General features: G+C 47.2%; 1 protein-coding gene across 1 annotated transcript; it reads right to left on the bottom strand.

Annotated features, from left to right (window-relative positions):
- Positions 1 to 211: 211 nt before the first annotated feature.
- On the bottom strand, positions 212 to 20,645 carry lyve1 (lymphatic vessel endothelial hyaluronan receptor 1). Its single transcript, XM_033038866.1, has 6 exons — positions 20,244 to 20,645; positions 9,198 to 9,366; positions 8,687 to 8,826; positions 4,609 to 4,887; positions 3,430 to 3,496; positions 212 to 968 (listed from the first exon to the last, which is right to left on the bottom strand). Exons 1-6 carry the CDS (start codon positions 20,614 to 20,616, stop codon positions 884 to 886), a joined length of 1,113 nt encoding a protein of 370 aa, XP_032894757.1. The 5' UTR covers positions 20,617 to 20,645; the 3' UTR covers positions 212 to 883.
- Positions 20,646 to 20,915: the final 270 nt, after the last annotated feature.

Here is a 20,915-nt window from a genome sequence, read left to right as displayed (position 1 = left end):
CAGAGGGTAGTCCACATCCCTAGCTATAGAACAATGACACACTTATGACTAAATGGGACTCGCCCAGCATGGCAACTTAGTCAACAAGGCCAAGGTGGGGTGAAGGTTATTTTCTGCGCTGCACAACTCCATGGGTTTATGACTCTGTTTCCCTCATTCTCTCCCCCCCCCCCACCCCCACCCCACTTCCCTCACACCCACACTCCTCCCCCTCCTATTCCCCTGTCCCCACACTCACTACCTCTAGCAGAATGCAGAGAGGAGAGCTCAGGGAGGTGACCCAGTCTCAGCAGCATCTTGTGCAGAACAGTTCATGCAATTACAGGGGCACAATGGAGAAGCTGGTGGAGCTGCTGTCTTATCGCGCCAGAGACCCAGGTTCGATCCTGGCCTCGGACGCTATCTGTGTGGAGTGAACGGGCGATCGATGGTCGGGGTGGACTGGGTGGGCCTTAAGGGCTAGTTTCCGAGCTGTATCTTTCAATCGATTAATCAATGACGCGACCTTATATACTGACTCCTTCCTATTCTGCCAAAGGCCTGAAGCTTACACTTGTTGTGTGTTAACGGACGGTTTAACGGGGCCTTTCAGGTAACAAGCACGTCTGATACTGTGTGCTGACAATTCACAATTAGACAATTCACAACATTCAAGTGATCTGAGAGGAGGGCATGCTGATGATGAAGGATAGGACGAGAATAGGACAGAGCAGATGGACAGAATGGCCTGCTTCTCTGTGCTCGAAACAGAGCAGTTCCAGATATAGCCATGCTCACCAACTCTAAGCCCACATTTTGCTCTGTGCTGGTATTAACTTGTCAAAGACTTTGTGCCTGAGGTGAAGTTGTGATCTCGGCCTTGGTTCCTGCTCTGTGCACCTCACTAGGAGTTGTTCGCCATCAGACCGTGGTTCCACATTTCAGTTTCTTTCGGCTGCAGGGTGGCTGAGTATGAATAGCTCTTGCGTCTAAAAGTTGCAAACATTACTGTTAGAGGCACAAGGAAATGTAGATGCTGAAATCCTGAGCAAAACACAAAGTGCTGGAGGAACTCAGCGGGTCAGGCAGCACCTGTTTCGGGTCGGGCAACATAACTATTAGATGAGTGCCCAAAAAAGGTCAAACAATTTAAAATTAAACTCTTCATCCTTTCCTGCAACACAGAGAGGGCCCTTCACTCTTCCAGGTCTGTACTAGCTCTTTGAGTAATCCCACTCTACCATTCCACTTATTTACCTCCCACACACTCACATCCTCCATCCTGAATCACCTGCTGTCCTCCTACACTAGGGGTAACTTACAGAGGCCCCTTAACCCACGACTTGGTAATGTGGGGGAAACCAGGGCACCCGGGTGGAACCCACATGGTCACAGAGAGAATGTGCAAACTACACGATCCCCCACACACATATCTCAAATTCTTCAATAGTGGATTGTAAATGCCTTCAACTTCCCACCTTGCAGTGGTCTTTAGCAACTATTAATGAACACAGGCAGTCTGCAACTGCTTAATGCCTTTAATTAGGAGAAACATCCCACATCCCAAAGTGCAGGAAAAGCCAGGCCTTGAACTTAGTAGAAGGAGATTGATGGGCAGTAAACGAAGGTTGGTTAAAGTGGTTTAAACAAGAAAGAGTGGTGAAGAGTCACAGGCTAATTCCTAAATGAGAGGGTTGTCTTATCACAAGAGACTATACAGATCTGGTCCGCATTCTTTGGAGTTTAGAAGAATGAGAGATGATCTTATTGAAACATAGAGCGTACGAAGGTGTAGATATTGAGATGTTTTCAGCCATGGGAGAATCTTCTTTGAGGGGAAGGAATTAAGAGTTTAACATGAAATCTCTCAACTCGGAAATCTCTCAACTCGGCAAATCCATCGAATTTTCTGCCACAGAGGATGGTGGGAGGATGGAAGATTGGAAGTATTTAAAGTGGAGGTCATTACCATTTTGAACGAATGGGAGACTTGAGGGCGATGGGAAACTGGCAGAGGGGAGGGGAGTTGAGATCAGCGTAGATCAGCTACAATTACATGGATGGATGGGACAGGCATGAGGGGCCGAATGGCCTGCTCCTGTTGTCTTGTGCACATTAGAGAGGTGGACTGGAGAGTTATATCGCACAAGGGATGTGGAGTTGAGTCAGAGGATGAAAAAGTAAGGATGTGGAAAGGTGAGGTCACAATAAGAGGGAAGGATAGAACATGGTGGATCGAAATACAAGAGGAAAATATGTTGTTGTAAATCTGGGAGTCAATAAAACATAGTATATCAGAGCTCCACATAATGGATGAGGTTCTGTGTATGTCGTGGACTCATAGACTTGCACCACAGAAAGAGGACCTTTGGCCCTTCTTTTCCATGCTGACCCAATTGACATACTGGGTTAGTTACATTTGCCTGTATTTAGTGATTTCCCTCTAAACCCTTCTTATCTTTATGTCAGTCCAAATGTGTTTTAAAAGTCACAATTGTATCTACTGCTATAGCTTCCCCAGGCAGCTTGTTAATGTCCAAGTGAAAAAGATGCCTCAGAGGTCCCTCTTAAATCACTGCCCTCACGACTTATGCTTACGCCCACCAGTTTTAGAATCCTCTACCATGAGACAAAGACTATGAGCGTTCACTTTATCCATGCCCATCATGATCTTGTACACCTCACTAAGGTTAACTCTCACCCTCCAAAACAAACTGGTAACAGCCTCTCCCTCTAACTCAATCTGCAAGCCCATGAAACATCTTATTTCAATCTCTTCTGCAGCCTTTCCAATTTAATAGCTGGGCGATCAAAACTGCACACAGTACTCCAACTACATCCTTAGCTAATACTACATGTAACTAATCAGAACCTGAGTCTGAACTTCCAAGACTCGTGTGATGCCACATGCCTCCCCTGTATAAAGCTCAGATGCTGATCTAGTCTGCCTTCAAATAACAGGCGGCACAGTGGCGCAGCGGTAGAGTTGCTGCCTTACCGCACCAGAGACCCGGGTTCGATCCTGACTACGGGTACTGTCTGTACATTCTCCTGTGACCTGCGTGGGTTTACTCCGGATGCTCCAGTTTCCTCTCACACTCCAAAAACGTACAGATTTGTAGGCTAATTGGCTTCGGTAAAATCTATAAATTGTCCCTAATGTGTGTAGGATAGTGTTTGTGTGTGAAGAATCGCTGGTCGGCGGGGACTCGATGGGCCGAAGGGCCTGTTTCTGCACTGTGGTAGATGTTTGTGTTCCATTTTCAGTGTGTTTTGGGTGTTCTTTATCATTGTACCGCAGCTGGCAAATTCATTTCACTTGCAATGAGACGAATAAAACTGATTGCATTGTATTGTATTGTATCTCCAAAACCAAAAACCTAAACAAAACTAAACTGAACTCTACCTCCCACTTCGGAAAGAGAACTCGTAACGCAAGCAGGTTCTTACCTCCTGAGAAGGATAACCAAAGCAATCACAAAGACCACGAACACAATGAGGAGCACCAGTCCCAGCACTGCGGATAACAAAGAAACAAGAGGAGTCAGACACACACCTAACTGGGCAAAGTGTGATGACACAATGTAAAGCAGACCTGATAATCCTGCAAGCTATTGGTGGTCCATGCAGAGTAACGAAGGTTTAGGGGAGATCTTGAATGGGTGAACCCCACTACAGGAAGGATGTCTATATGCAGTTCTGGTTGCCCAGCTATAAGAAGGGATGTCATTAAGCTGGAAAGGATATAAGAGAGATTCACCAGCATGTTACTTGAGCTTGTGGGCTTGAGTTATAGGGAGAGGTTGGATAGGTTGGAGTTTTTTTTCTTTGCAATGTCGGAGGCTGAGTGAGGGGTGACCTTATAGAGGTGTACATGATCATGAGGGACATGGATAAAGTGAACGCTCACAGTCTTTTCCCCAGCTCTATGGCTCTACCCCTAAACTAACAGTGTGGGGACTACCAGCTGCCTCAACCCCATGCCCCCTCACTGAGCGACAGAGAGAGGGCACAGTATGGATTGCAGGGGAAGGGAGAATGGCCGTCTGCAAGCCCTGGTTCCAGTTAAATTTCAACTGTTTAATCTGAAGGGTGGCAACTCAACCATTGCAGCACCCAATAGCCATAGAGCCATGTAGCACAGAAACAGGCCCTTCGGCCCACCTTGCCCATGCCAACCAAGCTGGCATACTGGGCTGGCCCTATATGGCTCGCATTTTATTTGGCCCATATCCTTCTAAACCCTTCCTATCCATATACCCCTGGCAGCTCATTCCAGATATTCTCTGAATGAAAAAGTTGCCCCTGAAGTCCCTCTGAAATCTCTCCCTTCTCACCTTAAGCCTATGCCCTCTGGTTTTAAAATCCGCTACCATGGGAAAAAGACTGTGAGTGTTCATTTTATCCATGCCTGTCGTGATCTTGTACACTTCAATAAGGTCACCTCAGCCGCAGCCTATCCAACCTATCTGTAACTAAAGCTTGTACCCCCCAGGTAACATCCTGGTGAATCTTTTCTCCAACTTCCTGACATCGTTCCTATCGCAGGGCAAACAGAACTTCACATTATTTTTCGATTACAAACCTGATTTCCAAGAACCTAAAGGTTTTTCCGAGGAAAAAACTCACCCCAGTAGAGGATCCATTTGCCGAACTTTATTTTGGCCCTCTCTGTCTCAGGTTTGTCGTAAACCTGTGTTGGCTGTGATGAGGAGACATCCATCTCGATCGAGGTGGGTGAAAAGAACCTTGCTTTCCAAGTTGTTGTTTTTGAGCTTGGCTTTGAGACGTCAGAGCTGAATGCAGGGATGATACTCGGGGTAATGGGACGCAGGTCCATGGACGTAATTTCTGTCATGGAGGTCGTGGGCCAAATTAATGGCTCACAGGCATTCCTCTTCTGGGAATCTGGAAAAGGGACAACACTGAGGTTAGAGAGAGGAGGAAAGGAAGAGGAGGAAAGACCAGTGTGAAGAAAGGTCTCGACCTGAAACGTCACCTATTCCTTTTCTCCAGAGATGCTGCCCGACCCGCTGAGTTACTCCAGCATTTTGTGTCCAAATGAGGTTAGAGGTTCTACCAGTTCAGAATGGTGATTCTCAATCTATCGGAGACCATTTTTCTGTTCTAACCCACTATTTAGTCAAGTGTGTGACTGGGAGCTTTAGAATGGGAGTAGGCCACTCAGCCCCTCGTTCCCACACCACCTTTCAATAAAATCCTGACTCATCCTTCAACTCAACATCACTCTCTTCCATAACACCACATTCCTTCATTGCAACATCTCTTCGCCTCTGCCCTACGTCCTCAATGACGAAGGCTCCAAGAGGTCCAACAACCCCCTTCCCTCTGAGTTGAGACATCTCTCCCATCTCAGTGTTGAATGACCTGCCCCCCAACCCTCCTCCCCCCACCCTCTCCCCAGCTGGGGGGGGGCATCACCTCTGCATCTACCTTGGCCAGCTTTGTAACAAGGAAACACAAGACAGTGCAGATGCTGGAATCTTGTGCCACAAACAAAGTGCTGGAGGAACTCAGATTAGATTAGATTAGATTAAACTTTATTAATCCCCTTATTCAGGGGAAATTCTGATGTCCTTGCAGCACACTAATAAAAATACAACATAGATTCAAAAAGAAGTTCAACACAAAAACATCCCCCCACAGTGATTCCCACTGTGGGGGAAGGCACAAAGTCCAGTCCCCATCCTCTTGTCCACCCAAAGTCGGGCCTATTGAGGCCTCCACAGTCGCCGCCACGGCGCCCGATGTTCTCGCCGGGTGATGGTGCTCCGGCGTCGGGAGAACCCCCAGCGGCTTGGGGTGCCAGGAACGACCGCCTTCCCACCGGAGCCCGCGGCTTCCAAGCCAACAGACCGCGCCGGACGGAGCTCCGCACACTGGCGATCTCAGCAAGAGATCCCAGGCTCCGGGATGTAACGTTCAGCGTCGCAGCTGGCCGCTCCACAGAATCGCGGCTCCACAATGTTCTTATCGGCGGTCCCAGCATACTGGAGTTCCAGCGCGGCGACCCAGGAAAGGCATCGCCCGCTCCGCAATAGCGCTCCAGCGCTGCGCCGCCGCCAAAGCCGATGTTCTGGCCAGGTCCCCCTCAGGGAAAGGTCGCTCCAGGACCTGCTGGTAGGCTGCAAGGACAGGTCGAAGTCGCTGCTCAATGGGTCGGGAGGCATTTGTGGAGGGAATGGACAGTTCTGGGTAAGGATCCTTCTTCAGTTCCCGACCTAAAATGTCATCCGCCATCTATACCTCACTCACGCTGCCTCGGAAGAGCAGCCAACATAATGCATAATCCTCTTCGCCCCTCTCCCATCAGGTTGAAGATATAAAAGTCTGAAAGCATGTACCACAGATTCAAGATCTCCTTCTGACTATTGAACAGTTCTCCCATAAGCTAAGCATGTCGTGGTGATCTCCCAACCTACCTCATTACATCCCTTGCACTTTTTTTAATCCGCACTTTCTCTGTAACTGTAATGCTGTAATGCAGTGATACTATATTCACTCTGATATTTCTCTTATTTCAGTTTAGTTTAGCTTAGAGATACAACGCGTAAAACAGGCCCTTCGGCCCACAGAGTCCATGCCACCCATCGATCACCCCTTATCACTAATTCTATGTTATTTCACTTTCACACCGACTCTCTACACACTCTGGGGCAATTTACCAAGATCAAATAATCCACCAAACCCGCATGTTTTGAGGATGTGGGAGGAAACCAGAGCAAGCGGAGGAAACCCACGTGGGCACAGGAAGAATGTGCAAATTCCACACAGATTACGCCCGAGGTCAGGATCGAACCCGGGTCCCTGGCGCTGTGAGGCAGTGGCTCTACCAGTTGTACCACTGTGCTGCCATCTCTTTGCACTACCTGTTGTATCTGTGTATGGCTCGATTGTTCTCTGGTGTGAGTGGTATGATTTGACTGGGTAGTGCAGAAAGTTGATCAGATCAGCCTTTAAATAACTTTTTTTTGCAGTTGAGTTTGTTGGTGAAAAATAACCCCTTTATGAAGGAGCTGCTCCTGAAATCTGTTTTTAGATGAGGACGACAGATCGTCAGGATGAGGAGGGACGTGCTCGTGAGAGGAACTGGTGAGTGGTGGATGAGGACTGACCTGGATTACTAGTGAATCAGCAACAAACAGGAAGTACATGGAGTGGGGGCTGTTGAACGACGATAAGAGTGACCTGCCGAGTATTCAAGTGAGAAGAGGAAAAAGCAGAGGAAGAGTCTTCTGTCAACAGGCCTCGCGCAGCAATCCATCTCAACTTCCTCCCTGATAACCATCGCAATTCAGGAAAGAAGGAGTGGGGCTCGGGGGTGAAATCAGCTGAGGTCAGTACTTTGTGAAAACAAATACCAGGCTTCGAGGGACAAACTCTCATCCCGTTTATAATAAGGGTGGCCAGATGGTCAAGCACTCCCATTACCCAGAGCTTCCTGGAAGCAACAATCCATCCAGCCAGGAGCCACGGCATACACACAGGCCCATCGGCCCACTTTGTCCATACTGACCAAAGCAGCATACTGGGCTTGTTCCATTTTCCTGCATTTGACCCATATCCCTCTAAACCCTTCCTATCCATATATCTGTCCAAATGTCTTATGAAAGTCATCATTGTATCTGTTTCTTTAGCTTCCTCAGGCAGCTCATTCCAGATACAGGGCAGCACAGTGGCACAGCAGTAGAGTTGCTGCCCCGGCTACAGGTTTGATCCTGACTATGGATGATGTCTGTACGGAGCTAATCTTGGCTTCAAGAACCAATCCGGCAGTCCCTGGCCAAAGAGTGCAGCACAGCAGGCTCTGTTTGCCAGCAGTGAAGGGCAACGTGAACACGACACAGGGATTGTGATGGAGGCAGGAGGAACTGTAGATGCTGGTTCACGAAAGAGGACACAAAGTGCTGGAGTACCTAAGGGGTCAGGCAGCATCTCTGGATAAGTGACATTTTGGGTGGGGACCCTTTTTCAGATTAATTGGGGTGGGGGTGGGGGTGGGGCGGAAAGTTAGGAGGGGCAGGACAAAGGCTGGGAAGTAATAGGTGGATACAGACAAGGGTGGATTCTAATAGGCAGGTGATTGGACAAAGGCCAGAGATGAAAATACAGGTGTGAGACACAAGGATTGAAGAGTTACAAAATGTGAAGCTAGAGGAAGGAATATTTGATACGATAGAACTGTATTTATCTCAGGAGGGAAATTGGTGGCAGGGCAGAGGAAAATGGATGTGAATTCAGGTGGGGCACAGAGGAGAGTCACCCCGTTGGACTGCAACCTTGTCGTGGTCGGGGAGCTTATGTGTCTCACTGGCCCCTAGAGCTATGCCAGCGGGAGATTCATCTCCTGTTAGGGTCTCCCATGCTGGACAGGTCGAAGGGTAGAGGCGAGACGAAGAGCGATCCACTGGTCCTCCAGGTTGGAGGTTGAGCACAGGGCGAGCAACCCTGTCTCGTAAAACAAATGTGTTACGGAAACAGCAACTGAAGGAATCAACAAGGAGTGGAGGACCTTCGTTGCTGCCCTACATGCCAGGAGGCATAATAGGCAGTAAGTAAGTAAGTAACAGAGGAGAGAGGAGGAGAACAGAAATGGAGGGCGGAGAAGGTGGGGGAGGAAAGCGTGATGGATAGGTGACGTTTTGGGTGCGGACCATTGTGGGGAGTGGTGTCCAGTTCTCATTACCGTTCTGAAGGAAGCAAAAGGCATCATACTCCATGTCCTTGCTTGCTTTCCAGACCACCACTCCTGTATTGTTCTTTCCGCACAAATACTTTGGAGTGACTCTCGGAATGACAACAAAACCGTCTTCGACCCAACCGTACCTGGACAGAAAGGTGATCATTAGAGGCCGGGGCAGCAGGGAGGCGAGAGCAGCGAGGGGCGTCCGCGGGGAGCGAGTCGTTGTTGGTATTCCCAGTGAATCAGTGATGTCCGCACTTCATCCCAATATCCCATGCTGAAGGAGCTGTGGGAGGGGCGGTACTGAGGGAGCGGCGCCCTGTGGGAGGGGCGGTACTGAGGGAGCACCACACTGTGGGAGGGGCGGTACTGATTTAGCGCCGCACTGTGGGAGGGGCGGCACTGAGGGAGCGCAGCACTGTGGGAGGGGCGGTACTGAGGGAGCGCAGCACTGTGGGAGGGGCGGTACTGAGGGAGCGCCACACTGTGGGAGGGGCAGTTGAATTGCACTCACTTGCACTTTTCAAATCCTTCCTTGTGTGCGCGCTCCATCTGTGCCTTTGTCGCCAGCTCCGCATCAAAGAGACTACAGGCGTCGTATGCTTGCGACAGGTTCAGATTGTAGCCGTTGTTCAGGCTGATGTGGAAAATACCCCAGACCCGGCAGTCATCGTAGGTCATGTCTGTAACACAGAGAGGATGCCTGGTCCTGTCAGAGATACACACCTGCGATCCTCACAGCCGAGCTGTACAGCTCTCAGGATCCCCCCTCCCAACATCACACACAAGCTGAGGGTCACTGAGTCATCTGACACAGAAACAGGACCTTTGGCCCATCATGTCCCTGCTTACCTACACAAATGCTTTTACCAGCACTCGGTCTGTAATATTCTCTGCCGTGGCAATTTAAATAATCCTCTACACACTTCTTCAACGTTGTGAGAGTTTCTCTCTCCACCGCTACCTCGGGCGGTGAGTTCCAGAGAGCAACCATTTTCTGGGTGAGAAAGTGCTTTGTCTCCATCACCCTAAACCCATGTCTTCTAGTTTTAGACATCTTTGCCATGAGGAACAGTTTCCGACTGTACTTTGTCTTCTAATCGTCTGTACCTCTATCAGCCTCCGCCACTCCAGGGAGAACAGTCTCAGACTACAGTCTCTCCCCATAACTGAAATAGACAATAGGTGCAGGAGTAGGCCATTCGATGTGATCATGGCTGATCATCCACAATCACTACCCCGTTCCTGCCTTCTCCCCATATTCCTTGACTCCACTATCTTTAAGAGCTCTATCTAACTCTCTCTTGAAAGCATCCAGAGAACCGGCCTCCACCACCCTCCGAGGCAGAGAATTGTACAGTCCCAGGCAATATCCTGGTGAATCTCCTCTCCAATGCAATCACACACTTCCCACGAGGTTTCGACCACAACTGCTGAGATGGTGGAGCCGGGTTCGATCCTGACCTCAGGTGCTGTCTGTGTGGTGTTTGCACATTCTGTCAGTGACTTTAGACCAGGGATACAGCATGGAAACTCACCCCTTGGCTCACCAGGTCCAAGCGACCAACAATCACCCATAGACTAGTTCTATCCTACACACTAGATACAATTTACAATTTTACCAAATCCAATTAAGGTACAAACTTGCACGTTTTTGGAGTGTTGGAGGAAACTCTGGAGCACCCAGAGAAAAGCCACGTGGTGACGGGGAGCACGTACGAATACCATACAGACAGCACCCGGAGTCAGGATCGAAGCTAGGTCTCTGGCTCTGTTAATGCAGTAACTCTACCACTGTGCCACTGTGATCACATGGGTTTCCACCAGGTGCTCTGGCTTCCTGCCACCCACATCCCAAAGACATGTGGGTGTCTGGTGAATTGGCCTCAGTAAATTGTCCTAATATGTAGGGAGTGGATGCAGAAGTGGGATAACGTAGAACTAGTGATCGACACAAAATGCTGGAGTAACACAACAGGACTAGTGATAATGGGTGATCAATGGTTGGCTTGGACTCAGTGGGCCAATGGGCCTGCTTCCATGCAGTATCTTTCAATCAATCAAATCGCACACAGTACTCCAACTAGACCTCACCAGTATTAATATTTTCTCAGTTACCACCTGCTGATCAAAGCTCACCTGCCTTAGCCAGATTCCTTGCATTAATATGAACACAATTTAGCCTTGCATTCCCATTCCCTGCCAAATTAGTTTAAGCCCTTCCCTACCGAGGAAGCACATCATCCTGTGGAGATGTTGGTCCCATCCCGCTTCAGCTGTTCCTGTCCGGCTTTACCGGTCCCACTCTGGACGGTAGCACCAGGAATGAAGAAGACCGGCAGACTTTGCCCGGTCTATCACAGTTACTGACCTCACCACCACACTCTCATTTCACTGCAACCATCGGGAAGGAGCCTGAAATTTGTGGCCACCAGTTTCAAGAACAGCTTCTTAACAGCAACCTACGAGCTCTTGAACATTGCACAACATTAGCCTCAGCAGCGATGATCGTCTATAGATTGTGTCTTTGGTTGCTCTGCAGGCTTGGTTTTTCACTATTATGATTACCTGGTATTGCATTGATAATTTATTGTATTATTATTGATTATTCCATATTTATCTGTGTGCTATTATGTTTACAGGCCTGTTGAACTCTGGCAGGTAAGAATTGTATTGTTCCAATGTCTGCACATACGGCAATTAAACTCTTTTGACTTTCCTCGTAAGTAGTACCAGCGATCCAGGAATCAGAAGCCTTCCCTTCAGATGTTCATTCAGCTGATCTATCCTCCTGTTCTCAAACTCACTCACACCACAGACAGCAGAGTCCTGAACTATTTTGAATCCTCACATATAAGGAACCACGACAAACTATTTGCATTTATATAGTGCCTTTATCCTTTACCAATCATCGCTGGCATTTCACAGATGTGATCTCCAATCTAAGATTACCGCTGATCCATGAAAGACCAGAGGGCAGGACAATGTAATAGGGAGCAGAGCAGGGGCTGGGTTTTGTCCTCATGGGGACAAACCTCAGGGGAGGAATACGGACAACGTTCCAGATCGGGGTCTCTCCTCAGGGGACTGTCCATTCCCTCGCAGATGCTGCCTGACCTACTGAGTTCCTCCAGCTGGTTGTTTCTTTGCTCCAGATTTCAGCATCTGCAGTCTCTTGTGAATCCAGCAAACCTTAGCGTGCTGGTTTTGATGACAGAATTCAGAATGTTATTATTCACGCCAGGGTTCAACAGCTCTGCCTCTTACACCGACTCTCCAGACAGGTGCTCCACTCCAGACAGTGATCCGAATCTCTGTGCTGGTTGGCATGTGGGACTGGGTGAAGAGCAGGGATGTTTGTGTGTGATGCTCGGGTCTTCTGCCTCCTCCTGTGCTCTCTGCAAGCTGCCTGCCGGACCTTGGCCCTGTTCCTTGCAAACCTGCATGGACCTCAACATCTGCCTGCTCAACCTCATCCCCAAAGGTTGATGAGGAGAGAGCTGTAGCCATTGTAGATATAGATTTCAGCAAGTCATTTGACAAGGTAGGCTGCTCTGGAAGGTTAGATCGCATGGGATCCGAAGGGAGATAGCTGAATAGAAAGAAAATTGGCTCCATGGAAGAAAGCAGAGAGTGATGGTGAAGAGTTGTTCGGACTGGAGGCCTGTGACTAGTGGCGTGCTTCAGTATTCAGTGCTGAGCCTATTGATGTTTGCCATCTATAGCAATGATTTGGATGGGATTATTAGCAGGTCTGCCGATGACACAAAAGTGGATGGTATTATGGGTGGTAAAGATGGTTGTCAAAAATTGCAGCAGGATCTTGATCAATTGGCCAGGTGGCCTGAGGAATTGTTGATGGAATTTAATTCAGAGATATGTGAGGTGTCGCATTTTGGGAAGTCTAACCAGGGCAGGACCTACACGATGAGTGGTAGGGCTCTGGGGAATGTTGTAGAGCAGAGGGATCTAGGAGTGCAGGTACATAGTTTTTTGGCATAGGTTTTTGGCATATTGGCCTTCATCATTCAGAGTATTGAGTATAGAAGTTGGAAGGTCTTGTTACAGTTATATAAGACATTGGTGAGTAATGTGTTCAGATTTTGTCACCATTCTTTAGGAAAGATGTCGTCAAGCTGGAAAGGATGCAGATAAGATTTACAAGAATGTTGCCAGGAATTGAAGGCCTGAGCTATACAGAGAGAGATATATATTTAGAGGTTGAGCAGGCTTGGACTCTATTCCTTGGAGCACAGAAGGATGAGGGGTGATCTTATAGATGTGTACAAAATCATTAGAGGAATAGATCGGGTAAATTCACAGTCTTTTGCCCAGAGTAGGGGAATTGGGAATTGGTTTAAAGTGTGGGGGGAAAGATTTAATGGGAACCTAAAGGGTAACTTTTTTACACAAGGGGTGGTGGGTGTGTGGAAGAGCTGCTAGAGGAGATAATTGAAGCTGGTACTAATGCATTGTTAAAAAAACATTTGGACAGGTACATGGATTGGATAGATTAAGAGGAATATGAGCCGCACGCAGACAGGTGGGACGGGATCACGTCCTAACCACTCTTATCTCTTACATCCTCTTAGATTAAGCAAACAATGGGGGCAGGGATGAGTATAGATGATGGAGCATGTTGGTTAGCATGGGCAGGTTGGGCAGAAGGGCCTGTTTTCATGGTGTATTACTCTATGATTCAAAAGATCCAATCAGGTCTGATACACCTGTTGTGATTCTCTGAGGTTATGAACCATATCAGAATTATTCAGCGCAGGAACAGGCTCACCACAAACCTAAGCCAGAAAGATATTCCTTATCTCAGTCAGTCAGGCTTGGAGGGAGAGGGTTCAGGAGGAAGTTAAAACCGTCTGTATTCAACTGTTGCTTGCTGCCTGACCTCTGTGGTAACGACATCATACAGCATGAGACAGGACCATGTCCTAACCACTCTTATCACTTGCATCCTCTTTGATTAAGCAAACAATAGAGGCAGGGATGTGAACAATAAAATCGTATTGTATTGTAACTAATCGCCTCATCGCATGTGGGGTTGTGCCCTGTTCCCTGTTTGAGTATCAGTTTACCCCTCATTACCTTGGTTACACTTCCTGCATTATTAAACATCAAAAATTAGCACTTGGATACTTGCTTGGTTCTTCTTTCATTTCCTTTATTTCTTCAGAATCTATCCGCCTCAGTGAATGTTATTACACACTCCTCTGTGTCTCCACACATAATTGGCTTCATGCAAGAAAGCAGAGGATGGTGGTGGAAGGTTTTGTTTCTCAGACGGGAGGTCATTGACTACTGGTGTGCCTCAGGGATTGGTGCTGGGCCCATTGATGTTTGAGGTTTCCATCAACGATTTAGATCAAAAATTGCAAGGCATGATTAATAAGTGTGCAGCCAACACTAAACGGGGTGGTATCATAGACAGAGAAGAAGGTTATTAAAAATTACAGCAGGATCTTAATCAGCCAGGCAGGTGGGCTGAAGAATGGCGAATAGAGTTCAATGTACAGAGGTGTGAGTTTGGTGCATTTTGGGATGTCAAAACAGGGCAGGATCTTCACAGTTTCCCAGTGAATGGCAGGGTTGTAGAGCAGAGGGATCTAGTACTGGTGCACAGTTCCCTGAAAGTGGCGACTCAGGTGGATATGGCGGTAAAGAGGGTTTTTGGTACATTGGCCATCAGTCAGGGCATTATGTATAGAAGCTGGTACGTCAGTCGTACAAGGCGTTGTTGAGGCCAAATTTGAAGTATTGTGTTCAGTTTTGGTTACCTAGCTCTTGGAAGGATATCATTAAGTTGGAAAGAGTGCTGAGAAGATTTACAAGGATGTTGCCAGGACTCGAGGGTGTGAGCTATAGGGAGATTGGGGATACTAGGACTTTATTCCTTGGGAGGCTAAGGGGTGATCTTACGGAGATCATGAAAGGATTGACAGGATGGATGTACAGAATCTTTTACTCAGGGTAGGAGAATCAAAATCAGAGGACATGGGTTTAAGGTCAGAGGGGAACCTGAGGGACAACTTTCACAGGCAGAGGGTGGTGGGTATAGGGAATGAGCTGCCAGAGGAGGTAGTTGAGAGAGATATAATTACAGCATTTAAAAGACAATTGGACAGGTACATGAACAGCAAAGGTTTAGATTCATTTGGACAAAATCCTCAGGGTCTCAGACTTGCTCTTCGTTAACCTCGAGTTTGACCAAATTCCGTTTTGTTCCCAATAATCTAACTCATCTCACCAAACTCCCATGGAGGCCACTTGGTCCATCTCAGCTGTGCTGGTTCTTTCAAAGATCTCGCCAGGTACAGAATCACAGAACAGTTACCAGTACAGAGACAGCCAATGGATATGCAAGATTTAGAGGGATCTGAGCCAAATGCCGAACATGCCAACGGTCGGCATGGACAAGGTGAGCCGAAGGGCCTGTTTCCGTACAGGCTCTATCTGGGGAGGGAAATGGACAAGCATTGCAAATAGACACGATGACTGCAGCTTTTGCAGTTCCTTGTGCCTCCAAATATTTAGCCAGTTCCCTTTTAACAGCTCACTTTCCTCACTCAACACTGCAAATTATGCCCCTCCCATCAATTCCCCTTTGCTTCCACTGATCTTTCAGGCAGTACAAGCCAGATCACAGACACTCATAGTGTGATGGGAACCAGGGGTTGGGAGTTCAATGTTATCACACAGAGGAGATTGGTGTTCAATGTGAAAAAGGCAGTCGGAGACAATGGGAACTCTTCAGGTTTCCAGGCGTTTTGTCTTGATCTTCCAACCTATCTCATTGTGCCCCTTGAACTTTTTAAATCTGCGCCTCTCTGTAGCTATAATGTGGCAGCACTACATTTTGCACTCTGGTATTTTTTGCTTTGCATTACCCGTTGTAGTTGTGCATTGCTCGATTGTACTCATGTAAGGTGTGATTTGAGCATATTGCATGTTTTTCACAGTATCTCGGTACAGGTGACAATAATAATCCAATTCTAATATCTAATATACTAATATTAGAGGGTGGCACAGTGGCGCAGTGGCAGAGTTGCTGCCTTACAGCGTCAGCGACCCAGGTTCGATCCTGACTACGGGTGCTGTCTGTACGAAGTTTGTACATTCTCCCCATGACCTGCGTGGATTTTCTCCGGGAGCTCAGGTTTCCTCCCACACTCCAAAGACGTACAGATTTGTAGGTTAATTGGCTTTGGTATAATTGTAAATTGTTGCTAGTGTGTGTAGGATAGTGTTAGTGTGCGGGGATTGCTATCGACGCGAACTCGGTGGGCTGAAGGGCCTGTTTCCGCGCTGTATCTCTAAACTAAACATAAGTGAATGTAAAGCCCAAACTACAAAATAGTTGGAAAAACTCTCTGGTTCATCACTGTCCTTCAGAACATTCAGGATAAAGGTTCAAGGCAAATAGGGATGTGCAATAAATGCTGGCCTTGCACGCCACACCCAGGTTCTCAACTGGTTCAACCCTTTCTCACATCCTCTACACACTGACTCACACTTCAGCTCCTGTGGTTCTGACACATCTGCAGTTCTGAGGAAGAAGTGACTGTGGTTGGAGTCATACAGTCATAGTGTCATACAGGACAGAACCATGCCCTTTGATTCAACTCGTCCATGCCGACCATCATTCCCGCCCAATATCCTTCTAGATTTTCCAAGCAGTAGCTAATCCCAGTTTTCCAATCCATTAAAAAATAATGCTCATATGTTAAGACTGTTCAAATCTCGTTGTACTTGGAAGCTCCATCATCCCGCAACCTCCCATCACACTGGCCCTGCTCTTCCCACCTCTAAGCTCTCCTCTTTTCCAAATTCCTCCCCCACCCCTTCACCCACTGTGCCAACTGCTCCTTCAGATGTCAATGTCTCACTCTCTGGCATTCATTCTCTCATGTCTCCTACAAATCCATGTTAGCAATCAATCCAATTTGTAGGAAAGAACTGCAGATGCTGGTTTATATCGAAGGTAGACACAAAATGCTGGAGTAACTCAGCGGGACAGGCAGCATCTCTAGAGAGCAGGAATGGGTGACGTTTCGGGTTGAGATCCTTCTTCAGGCTTTCGTTTTGGGTCGAGACCCTTTTTCAGTCTGAAGAAGTGTCTCGACTCAAAACGTCACCCATTCCTACTCTCCAGAGATGCTGCCTGTCTCGCTGAGTTACTCCAGCAATTTGTGTCTAATCCTATTTATATTTCTTTTTTTAGCCACACCTGTTAATATAACTTCATAAAGTGCCTCAAATCTTTTCTATTGATATGGGTGCAAATTGTTATTATGACGAGAAGAATTTGAAATGCTACAAAATAAATATTAGCTGGTAAAGTGGCTTGCCTGAACTGTAACCAAGTATCTGATTTTGAGATCAGAAGGGGGTTTCCAGACACTACCAGCTAGAAGTAGCAACTCATAGAGTCAGCGTTTATCTATCTTATGATACCACGTCGGAATCCAGAACAAAACCCCCCAAGTAAAGTGGATAACAACCTCAAGCCATGCTGTATGTCTCTGTGCCTGCGTTACGTTTAATTCATATTCAGTAAAGTTAACAGGGGAAATCACTCTTTGCTGTTAGCATTCAGAGATCACACACTGCACCTTATAGCCAGTGCTTCACTTCCTTGGGTCGTTTCTTTTTCAACTCTTCCTTGTGTTGTTGCTCCTTCTCTTTGGCCAGCTGTGCTGGAACCGACTGCTTTGCCTGGGACATTATTGGTGATCCGACATGTTCATCCTCCACAACGTGATGCAGGTGGTCATGTTTCTTGTAGGACATCGTATGTCGACGTGAAGAGTGGGTGTAACATGGTAGGGCCCACTGTCCTCCCCACAGTTGCTATCACCGAAGAATCTAAGGCTTTGTTCTTCACCAAGCTCCGAGACCCAGATCTCCGTACCTCCCTTTGCAACTGGATCCGTGACTTCTCCATTAGCACGCCTCAATCAGTGTGGATCGGTAATAAAATCTCCTCCTCACTGACCATCTACACAGGAGCACCTCAAGGTTGCATGCGTAGCCCCCCTGTTCTATTCTCTATACACCCATTACTGTACGCGTGTCAGTGTTATGGGGAAAAGGCAGGAGAATGGGGTTGAGAGGAATAGATAGATCAGCCATGATTAAATGGCGGAGTAGACTTGATGGGGCCGAACGGCCTAATTCTGCACCTATAACTTATGAGCATACGACAGTGTGCACAGCTTCAATGTCATCTACAAATCTGCTGGAGACACCACTATTGTTGTCAGAATGGTGGAGGTGAGTCAACCTCCAGGTGAGTTGTAGAACACCTGATTGAGTGGTGCCACAGCAACCTGCCGCACAACTTCAACAAGACAGGGGAAGTAATCGTTGACTTGAAAAAGGGGAAGTTGGGGGACCACGTGGCAGATTTCATTGTTGGGGTGGTGGTGGAGCGAGTAGGCAGCTTTAAATTCCTGTACACTAACATTTCAAATGGCTATCCTGCACCCAACACATAGATGTAATCACAACAAAGACAATGCAGAAGCTCTGCTTTCTTAGATGTTCAGAGATTGAGTAACTAATAAACGTCTACAGATGCACTGTAGAAAGTATCCTGATTGATTGCTTCATGGCCTGGTGCGGCAATTCCAATGCACAGGAACCCAAGAGGCTGCAGAGAGCAGTGGACTAGCCCAGCCCATTAGGGGCACAACCCTTGCTTCCTCCAAAAATATCTACACGAGGCAATGCCTCAAGAAGGCATTGAACATCATGAAGGATCCCCACTATCGGGACATGTCCTCTTCTCACTGTTACCCTCGGGCAAGAGGTACAGAAGCCTGAAGTCCCATGTCACCAAGTTAAGGAATAGCTATTCACCGACAACCATCAGGTTCTTGAACTGACCTGCACAACACTAATCCTACCTTGGCAAAGGAACACAATGGAATACCTCTTGCACTATTGTGGACTTGTTTTTTCCTAATTATGTTTTTGCACTAATGTCGTGTTTTTTTTTTTGCAATCTACTTTCTGTTAGATATTTTATGTGCAATTTATGGATAATATGTGTATGAAATCATGAGAGGAATTGATCCAAAGAGTCTCTTGCCCAGAGTGGATGAATCCAGGACCAAAGGACATAGGTTTAAGGTGAGGGGGAAAAGATTTAATAGGAATCTGAGGGGTAACATTTTCACACAAAGAGTGGTGGGTGTATGGAACAAGCTGCCACGGGAGGTAGTTGAGGCTAGGACTATCCTAACGTTTAAGAAACAGTTAGATGGGTACATGGATAGGACAGGTTTAGAGGGATTTGGACCAAATGCTGGCAGGTGTGACTAGTGTAGCTGGGACATGTTGGCCGGTGTGGGCAAGTTGGGCCAAAGGGCCCGTTTCCACAATGTTTCACTCTTTGACTCTAATCTATTTTTGTGTGTTGTCTGAATCTATGTCCCTGTGATGCTGCTGCAAGCAAGAATTAAAGTGTCCAATATTCTACAACTATCTCTGCCTCGGTAAACCCCTCCAACCCCTACACCCCTGCCTACCTCTGTAATCCCCTCTTGCCTCTACAACCCTACCCACCTCTGTAATCCCCTCCATACTCTTCACCCCTCCCTATCTTTATAACACCCTAGGCCCCTCTCGATCTCTGCAGCCCCTCCAGACTCGACACCCCTCTCTGTCTCAGTAACCCCCTGCAGCCCCTACACCTTTCTCTATCTCTATAACCGCCCCTAAACCCCCCCCCCCACTAGCAGAGGGCAGCTAATAAACCGACAAGAAGTGAGAGGCAACCACAGCACCCAACGGAAACCCTCGCGGCCACATAACTTGCAGCCAAGCTGAGGCAGCAGCACTACCTACTACCCCTGTCTTTCTGCAGATTCTATATCCTGCAGCCTCCATCGTATCCTCAGAGAGGGGTGTCGTTTACCTCCATCTCACAAGCTACAAGATTTCTTGCTTTCTATTACTTTGCTCTCCTGTCTCCTCCCCCCCCGTCAAGAACCACCATCACAGAGAAGCTTTTATTTATCGAATCATCCTCAGAGGATAGGCGAGCGATGATGAATTTTCTTCAGAATTCTCTGTCTACCTCAAAGCAATCACAGATAGCTCCAAGAATGTCACTGAATCACATTTAAAAATCACTTCTCACTGACTCCCACCTTTTGTCATTTTTGTTTTTGGCGACCTAATATTTCTTTGATTAAAGTCATGTTATTTTTCATTCACTTTTCATTCTAAAAAGATCAATGGGTTTCAATAAATATAAATTGTATTAAAAATGATTCCTCAAGAGGAGAAGTGTCAGAGCCCCAACAGTGATCTCTCCTTTGTGATAACATGCATTACGAACTTGGGCTTTGCACTATTCAGTTGCCTAGTATTATGTTTATTAATTTACTATTGATTATTATATAGTTATCTGTGCGCTATTACATTAATGGGACAGTTAAGCTGAAACAAGTAAAGTTGTTGGTACATATGCCAATTAAACACTGGTGATTATTGACTAATATTACGTTCTTGATCTGCTTCATCGGGTAACAAATTGACTTACCTTTCACACTTAAAGGAGCCTGTGGCAGCACCAGAACAACCTGGGCGAGGACAATCAGAGAGAACACTCCCCACCGTGCCATGTCCAAGTCTCCACACGAAGCTCGCAGTGGGAAGTCAGTGTGTGGAACCAACACCCTGGACCTTGGGAGGCAGTGACAGGGAGCTGAGTAACGCCCAGCCTCTTTAACTGTGCACTCACAACCCCGCGGGTGGGAGGAAACAGGAAATAACACATCAGCTAACTTAATGTTCAGCAGGAAAACAGCGGTGGAACAAAACATCTTCATTAATTGCCCCATTTTAGAAATTAGTCGAATCTCACAGAGATTTCCAATGACAGTATTTGAGGAAAGGTGTGGATATTTTGCCATTGAGAAAGAATTTGGGCTTCAATGATGAGTTACTGTTGCAATTTGACCAGAGTTACTGATCGTGGTTGAGTCATACTTCGCAGTAAAGATGATGGAGGTCACTCATCCCAGCCCCAGACATGATCGCAGGAGTTCCTCAGGACAGGGTTGTGAGCCTAGCCATCTGCTGCTGCTCCACGAGTGACCTTCCTTCCATCATGCAGTCAGGAGTGGGGATGTCAATGATGATTGGGTTGGATTCCATTTACAGCTCCCACATGCAACATTCAGGCCCTGGCAGAGAAGTGGCAAGGAACATT

The sequence above is a fragment of the Amblyraja radiata genome, chromosome 20 (assembly GCF_010909765.2).
Source record: "Amblyraja radiata isolate CabotCenter1 chromosome 20, sAmbRad1.1.pri, whole genome shotgun sequence".
Taxonomy (NCBI): domain Eukaryota; kingdom Metazoa; phylum Chordata; class Chondrichthyes; order Rajiformes; family Rajidae; genus Amblyraja; species Amblyraja radiata.
Note: the sequence above shows the minus strand (reverse complement) of the source record. Positions and strands in the feature narration are given on the sequence as shown.